The 20,386-nt window shown below is 50.1% G+C and overlaps 2 protein-coding genes across 2 annotated transcripts; one reads left to right on the forward strand and one right to left on the reverse strand.

Annotated features, from left to right (window-relative positions):
- Positions 1 to 2,008: 2,008 nt before the first annotated feature.
- NSDHL (NAD(P) dependent steroid dehydrogenase-like) lies at positions 2,009 to 13,011 on the reverse strand. Its single transcript, XM_006874782.1, has 7 exons — positions 12,940 to 13,011; positions 9,985 to 10,143; positions 6,226 to 6,372; positions 4,400 to 4,528; positions 4,040 to 4,182; positions 2,766 to 2,868; positions 2,009 to 2,341 (listed from the first exon to the last, which is right to left on the reverse strand). Exons 1-7 carry the CDS (start codon positions 13,009 to 13,011, stop codon positions 2,009 to 2,011), a joined length of 1,086 nt encoding a protein of 361 aa, XP_006874844.1.
- A 1,855-nt stretch (positions 13,012 to 14,866) lies between these two features.
- Positions 14,867 to 19,501, forward strand: CETN2 (centrin, EF-hand protein, 2). The gene is made up of 6 exons (XM_006874783.1): positions 14,867 to 14,943; positions 15,138 to 15,249; positions 16,550 to 16,711; positions 17,037 to 17,165; positions 18,863 to 19,000; positions 19,412 to 19,501. The coding sequence occupies exons 1-6, from the start codon at positions 14,867 to 14,869 to the stop codon at positions 19,499 to 19,501; spliced, it is 708 nt and encodes a 235-aa protein (XP_006874845.1).
- The last annotated feature ends 885 nt before the right edge of the window (positions 19,502 to 20,386 follow it).

Below are 20,386 nucleotides of genomic sequence, written 5' to 3' on the forward strand. Positions count from 1 at the left end.
CTGTGTGTGGTACAGGGCAAAGCCTGGGAGGTCTTTTCCCACTCCCCTTTTTTCCCCCTACCCAGATAACTCTAGAAAGTTCTCTGAGGCACTTTCTAGAATGAAGGAGCTGATGTGAACCAATTACCTGAAGCTGGCAAAGAGAAGGCTCTAATTTGGATCCGCCATCATTTGGAGCTTTTCAATATCAATGACTAGGCGGTGCTGATAAACGGCATGGAAGGTTTTTTATTCCTCTCTGCCCGTCATTACCTACTTGTACCCATTGAGTGCTTCATGTTAGAAAGCCTGCATCTTGCCTGCCTTGTGGTGCTGGGTTGTTGGAATGCAGTTGACTACTGTGGGCTGTGTGGCCTGCCAGAGTGAAAAGAAACTGGCTTCCAGTCCTGGGCAGTGGCTTTTCCTCTGGGGCTCCCCCTGCTGGTCTATGTGGGGTTTGCAGGCTTCCTCTCTAATAAAAGTCCTTGAGGTCCTTTCTGGGCCTCTGGGACAGAGACAGAAGTAAACCAATCACCTTGGTGGTGAAGAGCTGGCAGCTGGCAACACAACAGGGAAGATGAGCCATTGGTCACTGTGGTCACTGTACACTGGAAGACGTGGGGGGGGGGGGGCAGGCCCAGCCGTAGCCAGGGGAGATTCCCCCGGGGGTGAGGGCAGAAGAGTGCAGGGAGGGAGGCTTGAGATGATTTGAAGGTAGAGATGGAGAGCTGAGGGAAGTGCACCAGTGTCAGGGGAATAACACTGTGCTTCCCACTGGGGCCAGGGGGAGGCTGAGAAAGGGCACAGGGAAGGTGAAGGAGCGGATTCAGTTCAGTGGAAGGCGAACTTTCCACCATTTCGCCTCATCATGGCTGTCAGACACATGATTAGAGAGCGAGCCTATATCATCTGCCAGTAGATGGAAGCCTCACGACTTTTGTCTGGTTAGAAGGTTGGTCTATGTGGAGTTTCCAGTTCTTTCTGGAATCACTGACAACCCTGTGACACAAGTGGGCTACAGCAGACCCCAGTCCCGGTCCCGGAACACCTGCTAGCCCAACCCTTCAAAGCAAGCTGGCCCCTAAAAGGCCCGGCTCCTACGGGATTGGGCCCCAGCCATCTTTGAAAAGCTACTAAAAGCTACATGCTCCCTCCCTCTTGTTAAAAGGCTGGGCTTCAAGGACCCTGAATGCTGCTGTGGGACTCCTAGCTCGGCTGTAGCTGTCACTCCAGGATGCCATCTGTGCTTAACTCTGCGCTTGGGTCCCGGAATGGAAGCCGCCTCACCAAGGAGCGTACATCATATTCTTCTTGGGGATACATCTAACCCCCCTTGCTGAGGATTTCAGGGACACAGAGCCTGCTTTCTTCCTGTGTATGCAATGTGGCTTCAAAAAGTTTGTGGAAAAAAGAGCATTCTCTTTTAATTCTTTAAATTTTCCCAGGAACTTTCTGAAGCTCCTTTGTCTATCGCCCTCCCATTCCAGGCTCCTCAGCCTTCATGTCCCCACCACAGTTAGAGGGGACAGTCTCACACACACACACAATACATGGCATGTCCAACACACTCACTTTATTCCAGTCTCCCCAGGATCTCGTCACAACTGGAAAAAGGCCAGGAGGAAAAACAGCAGGCTGCTGGCCACACTCTGTCAGGCGGAGAGGGTGGAGTGGCAACTGGGCTGCCCAAGCAGATGGTCACCAGGGAGAGTGATTAGAGGTAGCATGACACCAAGAACCGGGGCATCGTCTCAAAATCCAAGCAGATAAGTGAGGCGCCCTATCCCTGCGCCCCCAACCTCTTGGGCACTGGCCTGCACGCCATCACAGAAAACAAAAGAACTCTGTTGATCAGGAGGAACGTGACTATAAAGAACTGTTTCCTGGGAATGTATTTTAAAAACAACTTAGAAGAAAAGCAGAAACTATGAACACACAAGGGTGAGACTTTAAATGCCTGCTTCAAAGATAAACAGAGATTAGAAACAATCTCGCAACCCTTCCCACATCCTAGGGAGGTCAACGGGCCTCAGTTGACCTTCTGCAGATGGCGAAAGCTCTGCAGGGTTCTATCCAAGGCCTTGTCCAAGGGGACCAGAGGCCGGTAACCCAGGATCCTCTTGGCTCTCTCACAGCTATAGTAGTGGCACGTGCCGGCCAGTGCAATCCGCATGGGTGTGAAGGTGGGCTGCAGCTCGAGCACCGGACGGAGCACCATCACCAGCAGGGCCAGCAGCAGGGCCAGGTAGTAGGCCAGCCAGTAGGGGACGTGGTACTTTGGGGCCTCATAGTTGAGGCCTGTCAGGATCTGGGACAGAAACTTCCAGAAAGGGACAGGATCATCGTTGGTGATGTGAAAGACCTGCAGAGAGAAGGAGTGAGAAGGGCAGCTCTGGAGGGTGGTGGTTTCCGCCCACTCACAGTGCCCGCGGCAAACGGCAGGTGGTGGCCAAGCTGCATTTTGGATCTGGACAAATGAGGGTGCAGAGAGAGAACAAAGGATAGGGCCAGGAGTTTTAGTGACATCCCGACAACAGTGACAATGGGCGAACTCAGCTCCCACCGCTCAGTTACAAGAGGGTCTCTGGCAGACAGGACCCTGGGGTTGGGCAGAGAGGGCAGGGGTGCCCTCCACCCCTCAGACGCCACGCCACAGAGAACTGTCCCCTGAATTGCCCTCAGTGCCTGCTAAGTTGGAAGCAGGGCCCCAGGATGTGGAATGGCAATGGGAATACCAAAGCCACATTAGTGAGAGTGAGCCTGAAGGTAGGCAGGTAGGGACTCACCTTCCCACACACAGCTGAGTCTTTAGAGAGCTTCTCTGCTGCCAGGATGTGGCCATGGACCACGTTCTCCACGAAGGTGAAGTCTACCAAGTTCTGCCCATTTCTGGTCATAGAAGAAAAGTGTTATTTATGCTGGGAGCACCGTGAGGAGGAGGGATGCCGGGACAACAGGAACACTTTGCTAAGGATGTACTGTGACCTTTGGGCAGTGGGCTGTTTGAAGACCAGCAGCAATAGCTCAACTGGTGAGATCTGTCGACTCCCCCACACCTTTTTCCGGGATACAAAGGGCCAAGGTCTTGTGCTTGTCTACTCTCAAATTGCTTACTTGTTTCTTTCTCACCTCACAACCCTGAGATCCTGAACACATGGAGAAGGACAGGCAGGCAGGCAGGGAAGAATGAGAAGACACAATGGAGGGTGGACAGGTAGAACTAGGAGACAGCTACCACCCCACTACCCAGCACCCGGTCACTGCCCATGCTTTCCATGAGGAGAACAGATCGTGCCCGTGTGCCTTCCTAGACATAGGGAAAGAAGGAGGGAGGCCTTGACCCTGGGCCCATGGTTTCCCCTCTGAGCCTCAGGATCTCCCAGCCTGCCTGAGGGGACGCTGGACTGACTAGTAACCCACCGCCATGGAGTTAATTCCAACTCAGGGTTCCTGAGACTGGAAATCTTCACATGAACAAAAAGTCTCATCTGTCTCTCACGGAGAAGTTGGTGGGTTTGAACCACCAAGCATGTGGTTAGCACTGGAGTACTTACTATACAGCACCATCAGGGCTGCTTTGGACTGACTGATAGCCCACTCAAATTCATGTCTCCCCACCTATGGCCGTGACCTTGTTTGGATGAGTTACCTTGAGGTCACAGTGCTCTATTACTTACAGCAGCAACCTCTGGGGCAGAGTAGAATTGCCACCAGGGGTCCTGGGGCTCTAACCATGTGAAGCTGCAGAGTCACACAGGGGAGACAGCCATGTGGGCACCGAGGCAGGGCTGCAGAGATGCGCCCACGAGCCAAGGAAGGCTTCAGCACACCAGGAATCGCCAGAGGTTCGAAGAAGCATGGAAGGATCTGCCCCTGGAGCCTCCAGAGAGAGCGAGGCCCCTGCCCGCACCCTGGACCCGGACCTCCGGCCTCCAGAACTGGGAGAGGGCACTCTACCATGGGTCTCAGTCCCTCAGGGTGTGGTCAGCACTACGGCAGCTTCAGGGGATGAACCAGAGGGCAACTGTGAAAGTCACAAAAGACAGCAGGGCCGACTCACCCAATCATAAACTTCATCTTGCCTTTCCTGGCGGCCTCAACGAGGATGGGGAGCATCAGGGGGTCCCTGGGGCCAAAAATGCCATGAGGGCGAATGGCTGCAGTTAAGAAATTCTTCTCAGGATCATTGGCACCTAGGACTACCTGTAGACCAGAAAAAAGGCGTGAACAGTCCAGGGCTGTGTGGTTACAGTCACCCACCCAGTCACCCAGTGCTTGCTCTCCTCAGACTACTTTTGAAATTTCACCTCAAGTGTTCACTTCACAGGTTAGGTACGTGTATAGGCCTAAGTCCTAAACTCTCCGAAGAACGCAAAACCCTGCAGGTGTTACTTACATGGCAGCAGGGCCCAGTACCTACTTGTTCCTGTAAGATTTTGGTCTCCGTGTAGTAGTCAATGGGTTTCAGGGCGTAAGGCAGGTCCTCAGTTCCATTCTTGATGTCGACACCCTCAAAGACGACACTGGCACTGCTGGTTAAAATGAGTTTCTGGGGGAGGAGAAGGAAAGGTTACAACAAACGACGACAAGGAGTCTGCAATGGTCACCAGTGACAGTCCCTGGCCATGGAGGCGAGAATCCAGTGGCCCCCACGCACCGCCCGCAGGGACAAGGCACTGCGCAAACTGTCTGCCGCTAAGATGTTGCCTGCTTTCTGAAATCGCCAGGTCTCATGATGGCATGACATCCTACACCACTTTCTACTTGCCCCCCGCCCCCTACCTGCACAAAACCCAGACTACCATTCCGGAGGGGAGCTCACTACAAGACTGGTTCTCCTGGGGAAAGGAGAACCCCAAAACGTCCATGGATATGTCTGTGTGACAAGAGTACTGGTGACTCTGCCATCTACCTTTCAATATGAATATGTGTGCACCGCATGTGTGCAGACACATGCTCACATGCACACGCTCACGGCCCCACTTGAGAAACCCTCTTCTACAGGAAGATGACCTCTGACCAGGGTCCCCAGCTTCTCGGGGCTCTCTGGTTAAGTGCAGCTTACCCAACATGGAACACTGAACTCACAGCCTACCATGTTTATTCAGCACTCTACTGGAAACTCCCTGTCAAGAGGTCTGATAAGATAAAGCAGAGCCCACGATTTCCACACAGAAGAACTGACTGACAGTGTCATGCTTCCCAGATGACTGAAACCTCGATATAGAAAACACTGACAAATAGACAGAAAAAACCAAAGAGTTCGACAAAGTTGCTGAATACAAAGTCAATACATACATGTGAACTTCGCTCCTAGGCATTCACGGAAATCACATGTGTGACACAAAAAAGCATTAGTTACTTTGCAAACTAAAATGGAGCACCCAGGAATAAGTTTAACAAGAGCTGTACAAAATCTGTAAAAGCGTAAAACTATAGAAAGGCATTTAAGATCAATGGAGACACTCCCTATTTATGGATCAGGAGACTTGATATTGGAAAAGACCCATTCTCTCCCAAACTATCTGTAAGTGCAATGCAACCACACAATCGCCACGGATTTTACCAGGGACCTTGAACAGTGAACCGGAAAATGGTGTGAAAAGGCTGCTCACGAAAAGGCTGGTGGCTTGAATGTACCCAGAGGGGTTTTGGAAGAACAGTCTGGTATCTGCTTCCACTTAAAACCTGAAGGAGCAGTTTTCCTCTCACTTGATGGCAGCTGGTTGACATAACTGTGAGTGTTGCTTTTTCAAGGGCTCAGAGCCCCTTCAGAGCTCCTCCCAGCTCTTCTTCCAAGGCCAGGCTGGGAGAGAAGTTTCTGTCTCATGCACACAGCACCTGCACACCACTGTGAGGCGCCAGCGCTGGGCACCCTGAGACCCAGCACTTACGACCTGGGTAGGATTCACCCCCTTCAGGTCTGAGTTCGAACTTTGATGGCTAAACGTAGTTTGTTTTTCTTTAAATATATAAGCAAGGTCTACATTTTATGGCTCTTGAACCAAAGACTATTATACTGGGTCTGTGGGGCCTCAGATGGTCTAAAAGTACAAAGATGGACTGCTTTATATGCATTTAGAATATGATACCTCAAAGTGGCCTGGTGAGCAGACCACCACAATGCCAGCAATACCTCAAGTTTCTTTCCCCTGACCTTGTGACACTTCAGGGAACTGAGCCTGGCCAGCCCCCCGCCCCCCTCCACTGACCTTGGAAGCTGTTCTCTGCCCGGTTTCCCCCTACCTGAACCCCAGCCTGTTTGCAGGTTTCAATGACATTCTTGGTGCCAAGGTAATTCACTCTATAAAAGAGTTCCTTGTTGTCGCTGGATGGTGGGGGTGATGCGCAGTGGAAAACCGTGCTCACACCTTTCAGAGCTGGGTACAGATCCTAGAAAAACAAACGGAGACAAGAAGATATCATTTGTGCTTCTAACAGGCACACAGCCTCCTCCTGTTCCTGCTCCCCAAGCCTCCTGCCCTCCCTCTCCATCAGGACACACTGGACACAGAGATACACTCATGCTGTAAAAGAATCAAACCTAGTTTCCCCTGGAACTACCCTTCTCATTGCTGGGGCAGGAGCAGCCCATGGGATCCAGAAAGAGGACACCAGGGAGGCAGAAACTGGGGAGCTGAGCGCACAGGCAAAAATGAGGCATCACAGGAACACAGTCAGACCATTAAAGACAGAAGGATCCTGGCCAGTGAAACACCATGTGACCCAGCAACCTGAAAGGCCTTTAATGCAAGCAGGCAGGCAGGCAAGCAGGCAGGCAGGCAGGCAGGCTTCGTTTACTGCTGAAAAGAACCACAGCTCCTAGAGAAATGGACCACGGCAGAGCTGAGGCTGAATATCCCCAAGATGAGCCAGGAAGACTGTGACAGGAATGACATTATCCAAGACTACTCCTGGGTCATGTGAAGAGGACTCACAAGCTAGCTGGACAGGTTTTTCTTTTTCAATTTTTAAAATACTGTCTTTGATTTTGTCGTTGAGAGTATAAATAGTAGACTGTCCACTCACTCAATCATCTTACCTTCCTTTTCTGAACCGTTCTTCCCCCACTGACTCACAGCCCTCAAAGTGAGTTGCCGTTGTCAGCTGACCCCATGGAAAGTTCTTTTTTTAAAAAATGTTTTTACTGTCGTTTGGATAAAACTTGACAAAGCATATTAGTTTTCTGTTAAGCAACTTATACCCATTTTGCTACAAGATATGGTCACAAGCTCCTCAATATCACAGCACTCTTCCCGCTTCCTTCCTGGCCTGGCTTCCCCATTTCCATTTGTTCTTCTTTCCTGGCCCATTCTGCCTTCCAAGCTTTGCTTCTGAGTCTTGTACATTCTTCCCTACTGTAACTCATTCTATAGGGTTGTCTGTTCAGCTGGAAGTTGATCCCTGGGGAAAGGAGGTTTTACGGTCACAGTCGTCTCAGGAATGCTGGACAGATTTTTGAGGAGCTTCTAGACTACAACAGACTAGGAAAATTGGCCTGGAGATCTACTTCCAAAAATCTACCAACGGAAATCTTACCGATGGCAATTTCCTACCCACAGTACAATACAGGGACAAAGGCAGTTAAAGTCACTTTAAAAGCTCAATCTACCATGATGTATCATTTAGTGTAATATGACCAGCACTAGACCACAAGGTCCATGGTTAAAACTCACCAGCAGCACCTCTGAAGCCCTGTAAAGGGTCACTATGAGTTGGAACGGACTAGATGGCACCAACAACAACAATCCAATACATTACTTTTCATGATATTCCACATTGCTTTTTTGTGAGAAGTGGTGGAAACTGGGTGTGTAGTTTACACCAGCAGCACGTCTCAACTTAGACTAGTCACTAGAAGTATGTTCTAAGTGACTACATGTGGCTTGTGGCTGCCATACTGCATGGCAGTCTTAGATCTACCAGTTAGCAGGAAACACAGGGGGACAGACAAACATGTTAAATGACACTGGGGGTGGGTGGGAGGATACGATCAGCCAAATCCAGACCATGGGAAATGCTTGTTGATGGTGTTATTAAGTCAGTTCTGACCTATAACAACCGTGTGCAGTGGGGTTTCCAAGGCTGTTAATCTTTAAGGGCATAGGAAGTCTCATCTTTGTCCTGTGGAGCAGTTGGTGGGCTCAAAGTGCCAACTTTGTGGTTAGCAGTCTAGTGCTTATCCTACAGTGCCACAGAGCTTCCATGGGAACTGCTAGAGGACAATAAACATGGCTTCCTCAATGAACACACTAAAAGTCAACCAAACACAATGTCTTGTCCTTGTGTGGAGCCTTGTTTGGAAAACACTGTACAAAAGAAGAAATGTTCAGGTGTAGCAGAGCCCTGCCTGCTTAGTAAGCGATCACCTCCACTGAGTTTTAGGTGTGATCATGAAACAGTGGCAATTTTGGTTTTGTTTTAAGGATTCTTATAACTCAGAAATAAATAATGAACTATGTATAACTACAATGATATGAAGTCTAAGATTGGATTAAAAATTATCTGGGTGAGGGGGTACAGATGAAACAAGATTAGCCAGGAATGGCTTACAAAGTAGAGGAAGCCTCCTACAAAGTTGTACAAACATAGAAAGAGAAGGATAACATATAAGAGCTTAAAAGACACAGAGAACATAGAGCAAAGCTCCACACCATAAGTCCAGAAAGGGAGAAAAGAGAGGACGCAGGTAGAGTCAACAGTCAATGAATTTTCCAGAAATGAGGAAACGTGTGAACCAATTCTCACACTGAGTAGAATTTAAAAACCAAAACGAAAACTTACAGCCAGACATATTCTCTACAGACTATAAAGGAGAAAGAAAAAATGTACAAGAATATGCAGGAACAATGAGCAGACAGAGTGGACACCTAGACAGCAACAACAGACGCCACAAGACATTGGGGTGATTGCAAAGTGTGGAGGGAAAACACGTCGGAACCCAGAATTCGAGGCCCAGCTAAATTGGCATTTACAAGTCAGGAGGAAATAAAAGTTATTTTCAGGCATAAAAGGACTTAGAAAATTTCCTTTCCATAGATATTTTCTGGAGACCTGCTAGAGGAGCTACTTCAGCAGGAAGATAAAGGAACCCCAAGAAAGTGGGATACAAGAAGCCCTGAAGAGCAAAGACCCAATAAAAGCTGGTATACAATCTAAGTGTCAACTACTCACACACACACACACGTTTAAAGTCCTTCCCGCACTAACGTCATAACCACTTTTCCTGCCTTAGCTTAGGTCTCCTCCAAGGTCCGATCCTTGCCTTGTCCCTCCGTCCCATTATCACGTTTGTCAGGAGAAATCTAAGCTCTCCTTAAACGCAGCTCCTTTTATCCATGCCTATCCCTGAGCAGCTGAGTGGAGCAACGGCAGCCCATACCACGTGTGAGCCTTACTCTCAAACGGGCAGTGTCTGGCCACCCTGCTGTATTTCCTGTGGTCCAAAGGAGCTCTGGGAGCGTAGTGGCTACGAATCGGCCTGCGAACCACAAGGTCAGCAGTTCAAAACTACCAGCTGCTCCGCAGGAGAAAGATGAGGCTTTCTGCTCCCATAAAGATTAACAGTCTCGGAAACCCTGTTCAGGGTCGCTATGGGTCGGAACCGACTCGATGGCACGTAACAACGTGTGTCAACTTATCCACTGCCATCCAGTTGCTGTGGACTCACAGTGACACTGCAGGACACAATAGAACTGCACTATAGGATTTCTCAGGTTGCAAATCTTTTATTAAAGAAGCAGACAGCCACAACTTTTTCACATGGAGTGACTGGTACATTCAAACCGCCAACCTTTTGGTTAGCAGTCTAGTGCTGTAACTATTGCGCAACCAGGGCTCCAAAGTCAGAATGTAGGTGCATGTTCAATTCTTTTCTCTAGTTTTTAAAATTTCCCCAAAGAAAACAAAATATTTTTGCAGAGAAGCAGCATTTGTTGGGCTCTCTAGTCAGGGAAACTCTGTGACTAGCTCTGGAGGACTGTGGGAAGCCTGGTTGGTCCTTACCTGCTGGTTGCAGAGATCGCCCAGGAAGAACTGCACCTGGGGATTGTTGAAGCCTTGGCGGATATCAAAGACGTTGACCTGGTAGCCTTTTGCCAGTAAGTGCTCCACCATGTACTGCCCAAGGAACCCAGAGCCGCCGATCACCGTGCACTTCTTGGCCTGCGGGAAGAGGGCATCTGAGCTGTATGGAGCCTAGGAACTCCTTCTCTAGCGGGTCAGCGGTGAGGGCAGAAAGACAGCAGACTGGTAAGTTAGCTTTGGTGAATTTGGATGCCGTGGAGGGAGGAAAGGGAAAGGAGACACCGGGGAAAGAGATTCCTCCACCTTATGATCTAAACTGGATAATCTATGAAAGATGAAGATAGGCAGACCTCAGAGATATTGCTGGTTTAGCTCCAAACCGCTGCAATAAATCGGGTATTGTCATAAAGTGAGTCTTTGTGAGTGTATAGTTCGAAGTACTTGAGAACAACCAAACGGGACACAGAGACATGAAGTGAGGACATGCTATGGGAAAAATGGAGGCTGGTACAGGGTTGCCACAAACCTGCAATTAGTAAGAACTCAGTATTTGCGTGGTGCCCGTCTGCCAGTACCTTGCTGCTCCTGATAGGAAGATCCCTAAGTTCCAAAATAAAAAAGGCCAGCCAGTGGCTAGCTCGCAAGACAAACATCAGAAAGAAGAAAACAAAGCAAGGCAGAGAGGCCCTGGCAGTCTGTAGAAAAAGACAGCAGAGTTCCAGTGTGAGACACCCTGGGGGACAGTCCCACTCTGTCCCTGAGGGTCACTAGGAGTCTGAATTGACTGAAAGGCACACGACAATGACAACTTTTTTGTGAAACATCTACATGAGTAAGATAAGCAGGAGTCTCGGGGGTCCCCATGTGAGACAGAAGGTACAATGAGACTTCAGCTCTGCTCATGTGGATCCTACTGGATGTACCCCTGGCTCCTTCCACAACGATCCTTTCAAGCCAAACTTCTGTACACTTTGTTCAGTTACTCCTACACACGTGTAGTCAGAGCGTGGGAAATCACTCACTTCACTGATTACTAAACCTTCTTCAGGGGAAAAAAAAGAAATCATTAACCTTTCCTTAAATGCCCAAGCCTGCCTCAGCGTGTGGCCACAATGAGTACAAAATGCCCGCTTGACCCACTTGTCCCTCCTTCTGCCCCACCGCTACCAGCCCAAGTCAGCTGTGCAAGCCAAATGCCTTACTGAGGGTCCCTCAGAGCCTCCCGCCCTTCTTTCCCTCAGTGTATGGAAAGTTTGACTGAGCCCAGAGAGGGTCAGCACTAGGCAGGCTTGGCCAACCTCTCCAGGGGTTTCCGAGTCTGCCTTTAGGTTTGAGACAGCATCAATGCAGTGGTCTGCATACGGCTGCTAGTGTCCTGGTTCCTAAGGGAATTCATGTCATGATTTCCCATGTGACTCAGTACACGTGGGCAGAAGGATGATGGCATACCCAGACAGCTTGGGACAAGGGGGCCAATGGCTCATCCATAGACAATGTTGTTGAGTCCATAGGACTTTAGCCAGAGGAGATTATGTGACAAGCAGAGGGAGCAGGTCCAGAGGAGAAGCAGGAAGAGCCACTGGCACTCACGAACCAAACTCGAGCCTGGAATATGTGCAGAGACACTCCAGGGTAGGTTATGGAGAAATGGAGAAAAGGCACAAAACCAGTATTTTAGAAGTGCTTTTAAGAATAGGAAAGTCATCCAGACACGCTCACTTTAATTGTCATCAGATCCCGAGGTAATACAATGGGCCAAGCTACTGGGCTTGGTTGTGGTGTGCCGTGGAGTCTGTTCTGGCTCACAGCGACCCTGTACATGGTTTCTGAGGCTGTGAATCTTTACAGGAGCAGAAAGCCTCATCTTTTCCCATGGAACAGCTGGTAGTTTCGAACTGCTGACCTTGTGGTTCGCAGCCCGATTTGCATCCACTATGCTAACAGTGGAAACCTTTTTACAGCGAGGTTTTACACAGAACACATATCTGTTAAGATAAAAACTTTTTTTCTTTCTTTCTGGTTTTGGTAGTTTAACTTTGTAACTTTAGTTTCTATAAGGTCAACTGATAAGAATACGGTGATTTTGAAGAACGCCAATACTTGAGATGGGACAACAAAGGCAACTTGCTCTAACTACTAGGATCACCATCTTGTTGCTTGCTGAATAGCAATCAAATCTGAATGTGCACTCACAAGGAACCCGGAGACACACATAATCTTTCATTATACACAGGACCCAGAGGCAGCCAGCTACTCTAAAACCTGCTGGGAATCTTACATTTAGTACCATTTTCTACCAACACATTATACTATGGTATGAGCAGACTTGTGAAGCATTAAAAATCACTGAAGGCCAATCAAGTCAAACCTGTGCAGAGCCACATGAAGTCCCTCCAGGAGGTCTGAAAACTGGACACAATTCCTTCAAGTCCCTCCAAAGACTTTGGAGGCCTTGCAACTGTCGCTGTGTCCTCTGGGAACATTCCTGCCATCACTTCAAGAAGCCCTGGCTGCCTGCTAACAGGCCAAGTGAAAGTGAACTGAGGCAACTCACCGATATCCAACAGTTACTGCTGGGCATGTGAGGGAGGCTAGTCTGGCACACACATAGCTCAGGGAGTCCCCAGATGATGGCAATGGCGAGATTAAGCCCAGGGGAGATCAGCCAAGGTCCCCCTCAGCTGGATCAGCCCATACTGCAGAAGCTTGTCACAGCAATGGTGGCTGTTTGAAGCCACCATGCTTTGATGTTTTTGGTGATATCGCAGTGACTGAAATCAAGATAGCTATCTCTCACAAAGCCCACCCCCCCCACTGAGTGGTTTCCTAAACACACCAAAACATAACATAAACACTACAACTCCTCCCGCCCAAGCTCAACAGCCAACAGCTGGCGGGTCTGTATGTGCTAACAGTGCTTGTGTCAGAACTCACTCTGGGCATGTCTTTTGTCCCATGTGCCCATGCGACCTGGTTTCTCAGATTTGCACGAGTGTCGTGTTCCATTTCTGCTCAAATATAGCCTGGTTTGCGATCACCTTCTGTATCCCTAAAAAGATAAACAGAGACAGACGTCACCACTGTGTCCACAGGTCCTTTGGCTGAAAGTGCTTGTGTCTATGCCATCTCCGTCTGAGTCCTTACTGTGCTGAGCCACACTACAGCTGCCCGAAGGAGCACTCAGCTTGAGCTGGCATTCCTCTTGGAGGGATCAGTGACTGCCAACCACTGCACAGCTGGGAGCCAGGGTCAGCAGAGAGCTGCAGAGGAGCACCGGGGTCCAGAGCCCCAACAATGCAGCCTACTGACTCAGGGCAGCCTGGCCCAAGGGGCCCCCCTGAGCTGGTCCTCAAGGCCCTGGGCCTCTAACCAACCAAGTGGCTGTCCTGCCCATAGCCAGGTGTGAGGGACGAGGCAACCGGCACAGAGCCAGTGTGTTCTGGGAGAAGTTGCGCCACAGCCAGTGTGAGTTAAGATGGGGAGTAGGGCTTGGGCGTTCAGGGGCTTGTGTCAGGTAGAGGAGCCCCAGGCGGTGTGAGTAGGGGTGAGGCTTGCAATCAAGCAGGAGCTTTGGCAAGATCGCTCATGCGCAGCAGGGTCTTCCAAGTAGAAGGGTGTCAAGGGGGCCCCATACCACCTGCAGACCTGCTAGATGCCAGGGAGACATGGCTGCTTTTATTCAATGGATGAGCTCCCAAGACTGAGAGGCCAAGTGACTGGCCCGAAGCCATGCAGCCAAGGCCGAATACCACCCAGCTGACTGCCTGGGAAACTGGGTGTGAGACTGGAAGGTGCAGGTGGAGGCATCCGGAATCTACCTCAGTGGGCGAACAGGGGCGCCCCTCACTCCCTGGGTCCTGGAGCACCAGCTTGGATCAAAAGCAAGGTTCCTGGCTGGCGCTCCAGCCTCAAAGTACTGACAAAATCAGCCAAACAGTAGCCACAAGGTGCTGCTGAGTGCTGGGGGGGCTTGGGGCCTTAGATGGCAGCTTCCTAGGGCCTGGAGAGAAAGCAGGGGGCCTAGTAGGCGTCGTGTGTCTGGCACAGCAGTTAGGGGCCTAGTGTCACCAGGGCAGAGTGAGCTAGACAGAGGAGGGGGCGCCAGGCCGTGCCACCCTGTGCTGTTGCGGGGGGTGGGGTGGGGGGCGGGCGACGGAAAGCGGAATCATGCGCAGAGGAGCAGCCGTCGAGGCTAAGAGACAGCCAGTGCAGTTTCTGGAGAGCGCCTAATGGCGCCTGGGGGTGGGGACGGGGCAGTCAGGGCAGAGGGTAAAGGGTCTTTACCCCAGGCGCGCCCTCCGCCTCCCCCGTGTCTGGAGAACAAGCGGCGTGAGCGGTCTGTCACCGAACGCGCGCTTACGTCCCCTTTGCACGCTCCCAGCGGCGACTGAGCTCTTGATCGGGAGCTGTACGGACCGCGAGTGGCAGGTACTCAAATCCCAGCCGTTTACCCCTCTGGGGCTCCGCCTGCCTCTGCCCCTTCCCCTCTCAGGGCTTCAGGCTCCAACACACACGCTCACGTTCCGCTCAGCCAAACATCCTCCCCGCCAAAGCCCATTCTCCTTAACCCAGCCTCAGGTCACAAAATGCCTCCCCAGCCCCTCGCAGCCACCTCACCGCTCCGTAAGTCAGTCTCAGCTCTCCGGAGGTCGGCTACCGAAAGAACCTCACGCCAGCCACCGCCCCTTTCTCCTCCCGCGTGAGGCCAGAATCGGCAGAGCCTTCTCCATCCACTGGATTGGTTAGGCTCGGCTCTGGATTTACTAATCAGCGTGCAGTGTGATCTTTTCTCCCGCCCCCACCCCATGGCCGGAAAACTGCCGGGTTGGTCCCACCCAATCCAAGTATGCACCAATGGGGAATGGCGGCGGCAGGCAGACCACCAATGGAGAACGGGGACTCGCGCGTGCGCGCGGGGAATGATGGGAACGACGCCGAGTAAATGTGTACGTTCGTTGCCGTAACAACAGTCCATAGAGTCCGTCAGCTATGGTGAGTAAAGTGGTGGTGGCCCTCATACTGAGGCCAGTGGCCACGCCGCCTCTCCCGCGCGTTCCTGAGCTTCAGCGCGCCCTTCTGTCCTCGAGCTTTGTACCGGAAGGGTAGGGTCGAGACGCCAACCGCCCCGCTAGATCTCGCTTCTCTCCTCTTCCTCCCTGTGCCCACTGTCGGCCCGACATTCTCTTCGGAATCCCCAGGATCCGGGGCCTCCTCGGCCCCCTGAGTGACTGTCCCTTGGCTCGGGTGAACCCTATTTTCCGCAGACTTCGACCCTATTCAGACCCTAGCTTATTGGCAGTCTCGCTCTACCAAAGTTTCCGCTCACAGAGCTGGGGGTGGGGGGTTATATTCTTACTTAACACGGATTTTAAGCTTTAAATATAGACCTGGCTGAACCGTTATGAACTTTTTGAAGAAGTCACAAACGTGCCTAGTGGGTTTACTTGTAGTGATTCTATGAGAGAATCTAAATCATGATCAGTTAGTCATATTTGACTAAATGTGTAAGTAACCAGGAGGTCTGAGCGCTCAGAGAAAATCGGAGTGCTGCACGCGGGTGGGCATTGCCAGCATGAGGATCCCCCAGTTCATTAGCTCCCTCCAGGGGTGATTTTCAGTAAGAAGTGTGCAGAACTTCAAGGAATTCCCTTCGCCTCTAGAAACAATAGTAAATAAGAGGTTGGAGGGGAGGAGGTTTGAAGCTCCTCCGGGTGCCTTTGATAGTTCTCTGCAGAACCAGCTAACACTTGTTAAGTAATCGTGCTCTCTTGGGCGTGGTTCTTAGCACCAGTGCAAGGGTGAGGACATTGAAAGGTTCACTGGCTTTGTCCTGCCCACAAAGATAGTAAGCAAGTCTGGCTCTCCTGTTAAGCAAAGCTTTGGAATTGGCTAGTCGTCACAGTAGAATAGATACCGTTTTCATAAGGTCCCTGGGTGGTGCATATGGTTTATGCTCATCTGCTAACCCTGTGCAGGGTCGCTATGAGTCGGGACCAGCTCGATGGCACTTAGTAACAACTAACCTTAAGATTGGTGGCAGGACACCCCCTCCCCCCCCAGCAGCACTGTGGAAGAAAGCCTCAGTCTGCTCAGTCAAGATGACAGCCAAGAAAACCCTGTAAAGCAGTTCTACTGTGTAGCACATGGGGTCGCTGTGAGTCAGTGGGTTGGTATTTTGGGTTTTATGGTTGTCCATAACGATCTCAGGGGCCCTGGTGGCCCATTGCAGTAAGTATTGGGCTGCTGACCACAGGGTAAGCTGTTCCATGGGAGAAAGATGAGATTAGGTCACCAGCTGGTCCATGGGAGAAAGATGAGATTAGGTCATCTCCAGTAAAGATTTATAGTTTGAGAAACCCTAAGGAGCAGTTTTCCTCTGTCCTACAGCGTTGCTAGGAGTGAGCACCCAGAATTGACTGGAAGGCAGTGGGTTTGTTTTTAGCTTTGGTGACTATCAAATGTGAACTGTTGACTGTATTACTTACTGCCCTCCCCTCCCCAACAAGTCCTTGTGCCCACTCCTCATGTGTTTGTGTGTCCAAAGGCTTCCAGCTTTAAGAAGGCTAGCGTGGCATCAACTTCAAGCCAACGAAAGCGGATGAGCTCCAAGCCTGACATCAATGATGAGCAGAAACAGGAAATCCGTGAAGCTTTTGATCTCTTTGATACAGATGGGACTGGCACCATCGATGTCAAAGAGCTTAAGGCAAGCTCTCTACCCTCCTGCTGAAAGTGCCCTTGTCTTCCTCGCCTCTTTACCAGCTCCTGGCCTTCATTTGCATCAATGCCCTACCCTTATTTCCTGTCCCAAATTGCAGGGGAGGACAAACTGGTGGGGTTTTTTTTTCCCCCCTCCTGTTTTTACCTCTAGTGTTATTTCATAAAATTCATAGCAAATATCATTTAGATCAATGTTCCTCAGTCATATAAGAAGTATCATATCAGATGCTTCTTAATGCTATCAGGACTGTCGCTTTTACTCCTGCTGAGTTTGAATTTACATATTGAGATGACACCTGCTTTCATTGTAGGTGGCAATGCGGGCCCTGGGCTTTGAGCCCAGGAAAGAAGAGATCAAGAAAATGATCACTGAGATTGATAAGGAAGGTACAGGAAAAATGAACTTCAATGACTTTTTGACGGTGATGACTAAGAAGATGGTAAGTTAGCTAAGATCCTCAGCATGTTGTTCATCCAGAATGGTGCATGAATCTGAACCCAGATAGGGAAATCGCTTATCTGGTAAAAGATAGGCCTTCACCTTGACAACAAGATGACTTAGGCACTACTTGGTTTTCTTCAAGGCCAGAGTCAAGTAGAAGTCACTTTGCCTTATGTGCACTAGTAAGACACTGCTGTCACTTTTGTCCTGTGATCTTTCCCCAATTGAGAGGTGAATGTCACAACTACAAACGCTTTGAAGCTATACCCACCTGTACACCTGGAAGCACCATTCATTTTCACACAATACGAAGTACCTACCTCCTACGATCTCATGCCTTCATTTCAGATTAAGTCCCCTTCCAAACTATGCCCTCATTCCAGTGTTCATGAAAGTCTGTAGACTTTACAGTTGAGAATTCTGCTCTCTCGGGTTTTCCGTTCTGCGCAGCCTCAGAGTCACAGAGTCACCTGTGACCCTGTGGTTTTTCAGTGCTTCCAAGGTTGAGTTTATCCAGCCTGGGCCCAAGAGGTCAAGTGAACATAGACGTCACCTCACCCATCTACGTCACTCCTGAGTGGTTTCATTGGACCACATCCTGTTTTCTCAGGTCCCCAGTACATCTCTGTGATCTGATAACAAGTATGGGGGCCCTTTTTCCTCCCTGCCCACCTACCAGCCATCTTCTTTTGTCTGTCACTTACGGCTGAGATTCTAGCATCATTCCTATAGAAGATTCCTGGTCCAGCTGCTTAAGGAGTGTATTTTCCCTTATTTTAATTCTGCTCTCACATTTGAAAAATGAATCATGTTTCTTCTTTGGTGTGGACACACAGAATGTTTTAGGTCCAGTCCTTTTATGTTTCCTTCTTCACCTGAGTTTGTCATAATTTTCTGGTGTGTTTCCTCTTTTACTTCCTTGGAGGTGGTTTGATCTCCTGTGATGCGGGTCCTATGCCATAAAGGTTTTCAGTCGGATTGCATGGTGAAGAGAAGCGGGGGTGGATGGGGCTAGGGGATGAATCCAAGAAGGTAGTCCCCTATTCTGAATAAGAGAAAGAGGGGCAGTATATGTCACTGTGCTGAACAGTTAAACCTGGGTGACCACACAGGCCCACAGCCCCACCTGTTCAGATAAATCCTTGTGCCCACTGCTCATGCTGTCGTGGCATACACTCTCTACTTCTCTAGTACGGCTCTGACCGAATACCTACCCCAAGTGGGGGACTTTCACAAACAGACATTTCTTCTCTCCCAGTTTATGAGGCTAGACATCGGAGATTAGGCTGATTGGGAGATCTTCCTCTGCTCTCTCCCTGCTTGCTTCAGCTCTCTTTCAAAAAGAGTTTGGACTCAAGAGTCCTCCTGAACCAGTCCTGGCTCATGAACATGACAAAGCAAACCCCCAAGAGGGATCCTAGTCACAGGTCTAGGGGTTAAGATTTACCTACTTTGGGTTACAATTCTATTCATAGTAGACCCAGAGCAGACACCTCTTCCTTCTGAACTCTGAGCCAGATGGTGAGCAGCTGTCACTTGGTTAGAAAGTGGAGGCCGAAGTGGACTTCCTCAGACTGAATCCAATTCCAGGCTCAAGTGAGGTGATTGCAGAGGAGGAAGAGTGTGTCCTGGGGGGCTGTGGGAGGAAGTGATGCAATAAATGCTTCACTCATGAGTGCTTCTGTTCTTGTTAAGTCTGAGAAAGATACCAAAGAAGAAATCCTGAAAGCTTTCAAGCTCTTTGATGACGATGAAACTGGCAAGATCTCTTTCAAAAATCTGAAACGCGTGGCCAAGGAGTTGGGCGAGAACCTCACTGATGAGGAACTGCAGGTCTGTACGGTCTGGAGCTGACCCCAGAATTCGGGGCCGCAGAGCCTCTTCTGAGTTCCCTTTTCTCTGCTGCCCACGTAATGCTGCTCTACGAAACCTCTGACCCGGACCCCCCAAACCTCCCTTCCACAAAAAAAAGCACACTTGTGGACAATTCCACTCACTGTTTTTGGTTTCAGAACCCCCCTCCGCCCCCAATCCCTTGCAGAATGATCTAGGCAGACTCTTTCGGATGGTATGTGAGAGAAAGGAGGTCTGGGCTATCCGCAAACCTTCCTGGAACCGCACAGTTAGAGAGGACAATGAGTGACTCCTTTGTCTAGTCACGCAGCAGCATTAGAAGCCTCGTGCTTAATTGCCTTGGGATTGAGTTTCTGCATTAATGTAACGTAGCTCCTTACTGTCACACAGGAAATGATTGATGAGGCGGATCGAGACGGTGACGGTGAAGTTAGTGAGCAAGAGTTCCTGCGCATCATGAAGAAGACGAGCCTTTACTAAAACAGCCTCCACCCTCCTGGCAGGCACGCATAACTCCAGCCTGTGGGACCGTCTGAACACCAACCCCCCAGAGCTATAGAAGCAACCTCGATTCTTTTCTCCCTTTGACAGAGTGGTCTTTGATGTTCACGTCTGTGTCAAATGACCCATGGATAGTTTATGTCCCCCTAAACAGAGCTCGAGCTCATAAGAACAGAGCACACGGAGAAGAGGGTCCCAAGGTTGCTGCCCACTCGCCCTTCGGCCTGGCCGGGTTTCCCTCTTCTCATGCATTGCCACGCCCCTCCCAACCTGGATAGCTCCGTAGACAAGCACAGGCCATCCCCCATCGCCACTCTGCTGGTTCTGGGTTTTAGTTGACAGCAGACCGTCATTCTGTCTTTTATAAAATCTGGTGATGTCACTCACTGGAGGTGTGTTTTTGTGCTCTTTGTTTTGTCTTTAAAATACAATCTTATTTGGAGTGTTTGTTTTCCTAGGACAGGTTCTTGAGCCTTGCCCCTGCAATCAGCCCTCTGAACCACTGTGTTGAAGGAAGGCTGCTAGATAGAAAAATCCCCTCAGCTCAAGTCAGCAATGGAAGTAAAGCTTCACCACATTGCTGGCAAGGATTGGTTCTTGCCTTGAAGAACCAGGTGTTTGTAAAACATGCAGAATGTCCATTTCCTCTCAGCCATCTGTTGAAGTTAGCTACCTGGCAAGTTAGTTCACTCCTAGCATCTCATAGGAGCTTTGCAGTTGAATCCAATTGAGCCGCCCTGGCCAGCCCCACTCCTGGCCCAGAGCAGCTGGAAGGAACCAGCAAGAGGTGCAAGCCCCAGTGGGTGGGAAGTGGAAGACAGCAACAAGGATGGGGTGCTCATGCAGCCTGACTCCCTAGGACTT

Source organism: Chrysochloris asiatica, unplaced genomic scaffold (genome assembly GCF_000296735.1).
Source record: "Chrysochloris asiatica unplaced genomic scaffold, ChrAsi1.0 scaffold00301, whole genome shotgun sequence".
Classification (NCBI taxonomy): Eukaryota; Metazoa; Chordata; class Mammalia; order Afrosoricida; family Chrysochloridae; genus Chrysochloris; species Chrysochloris asiatica.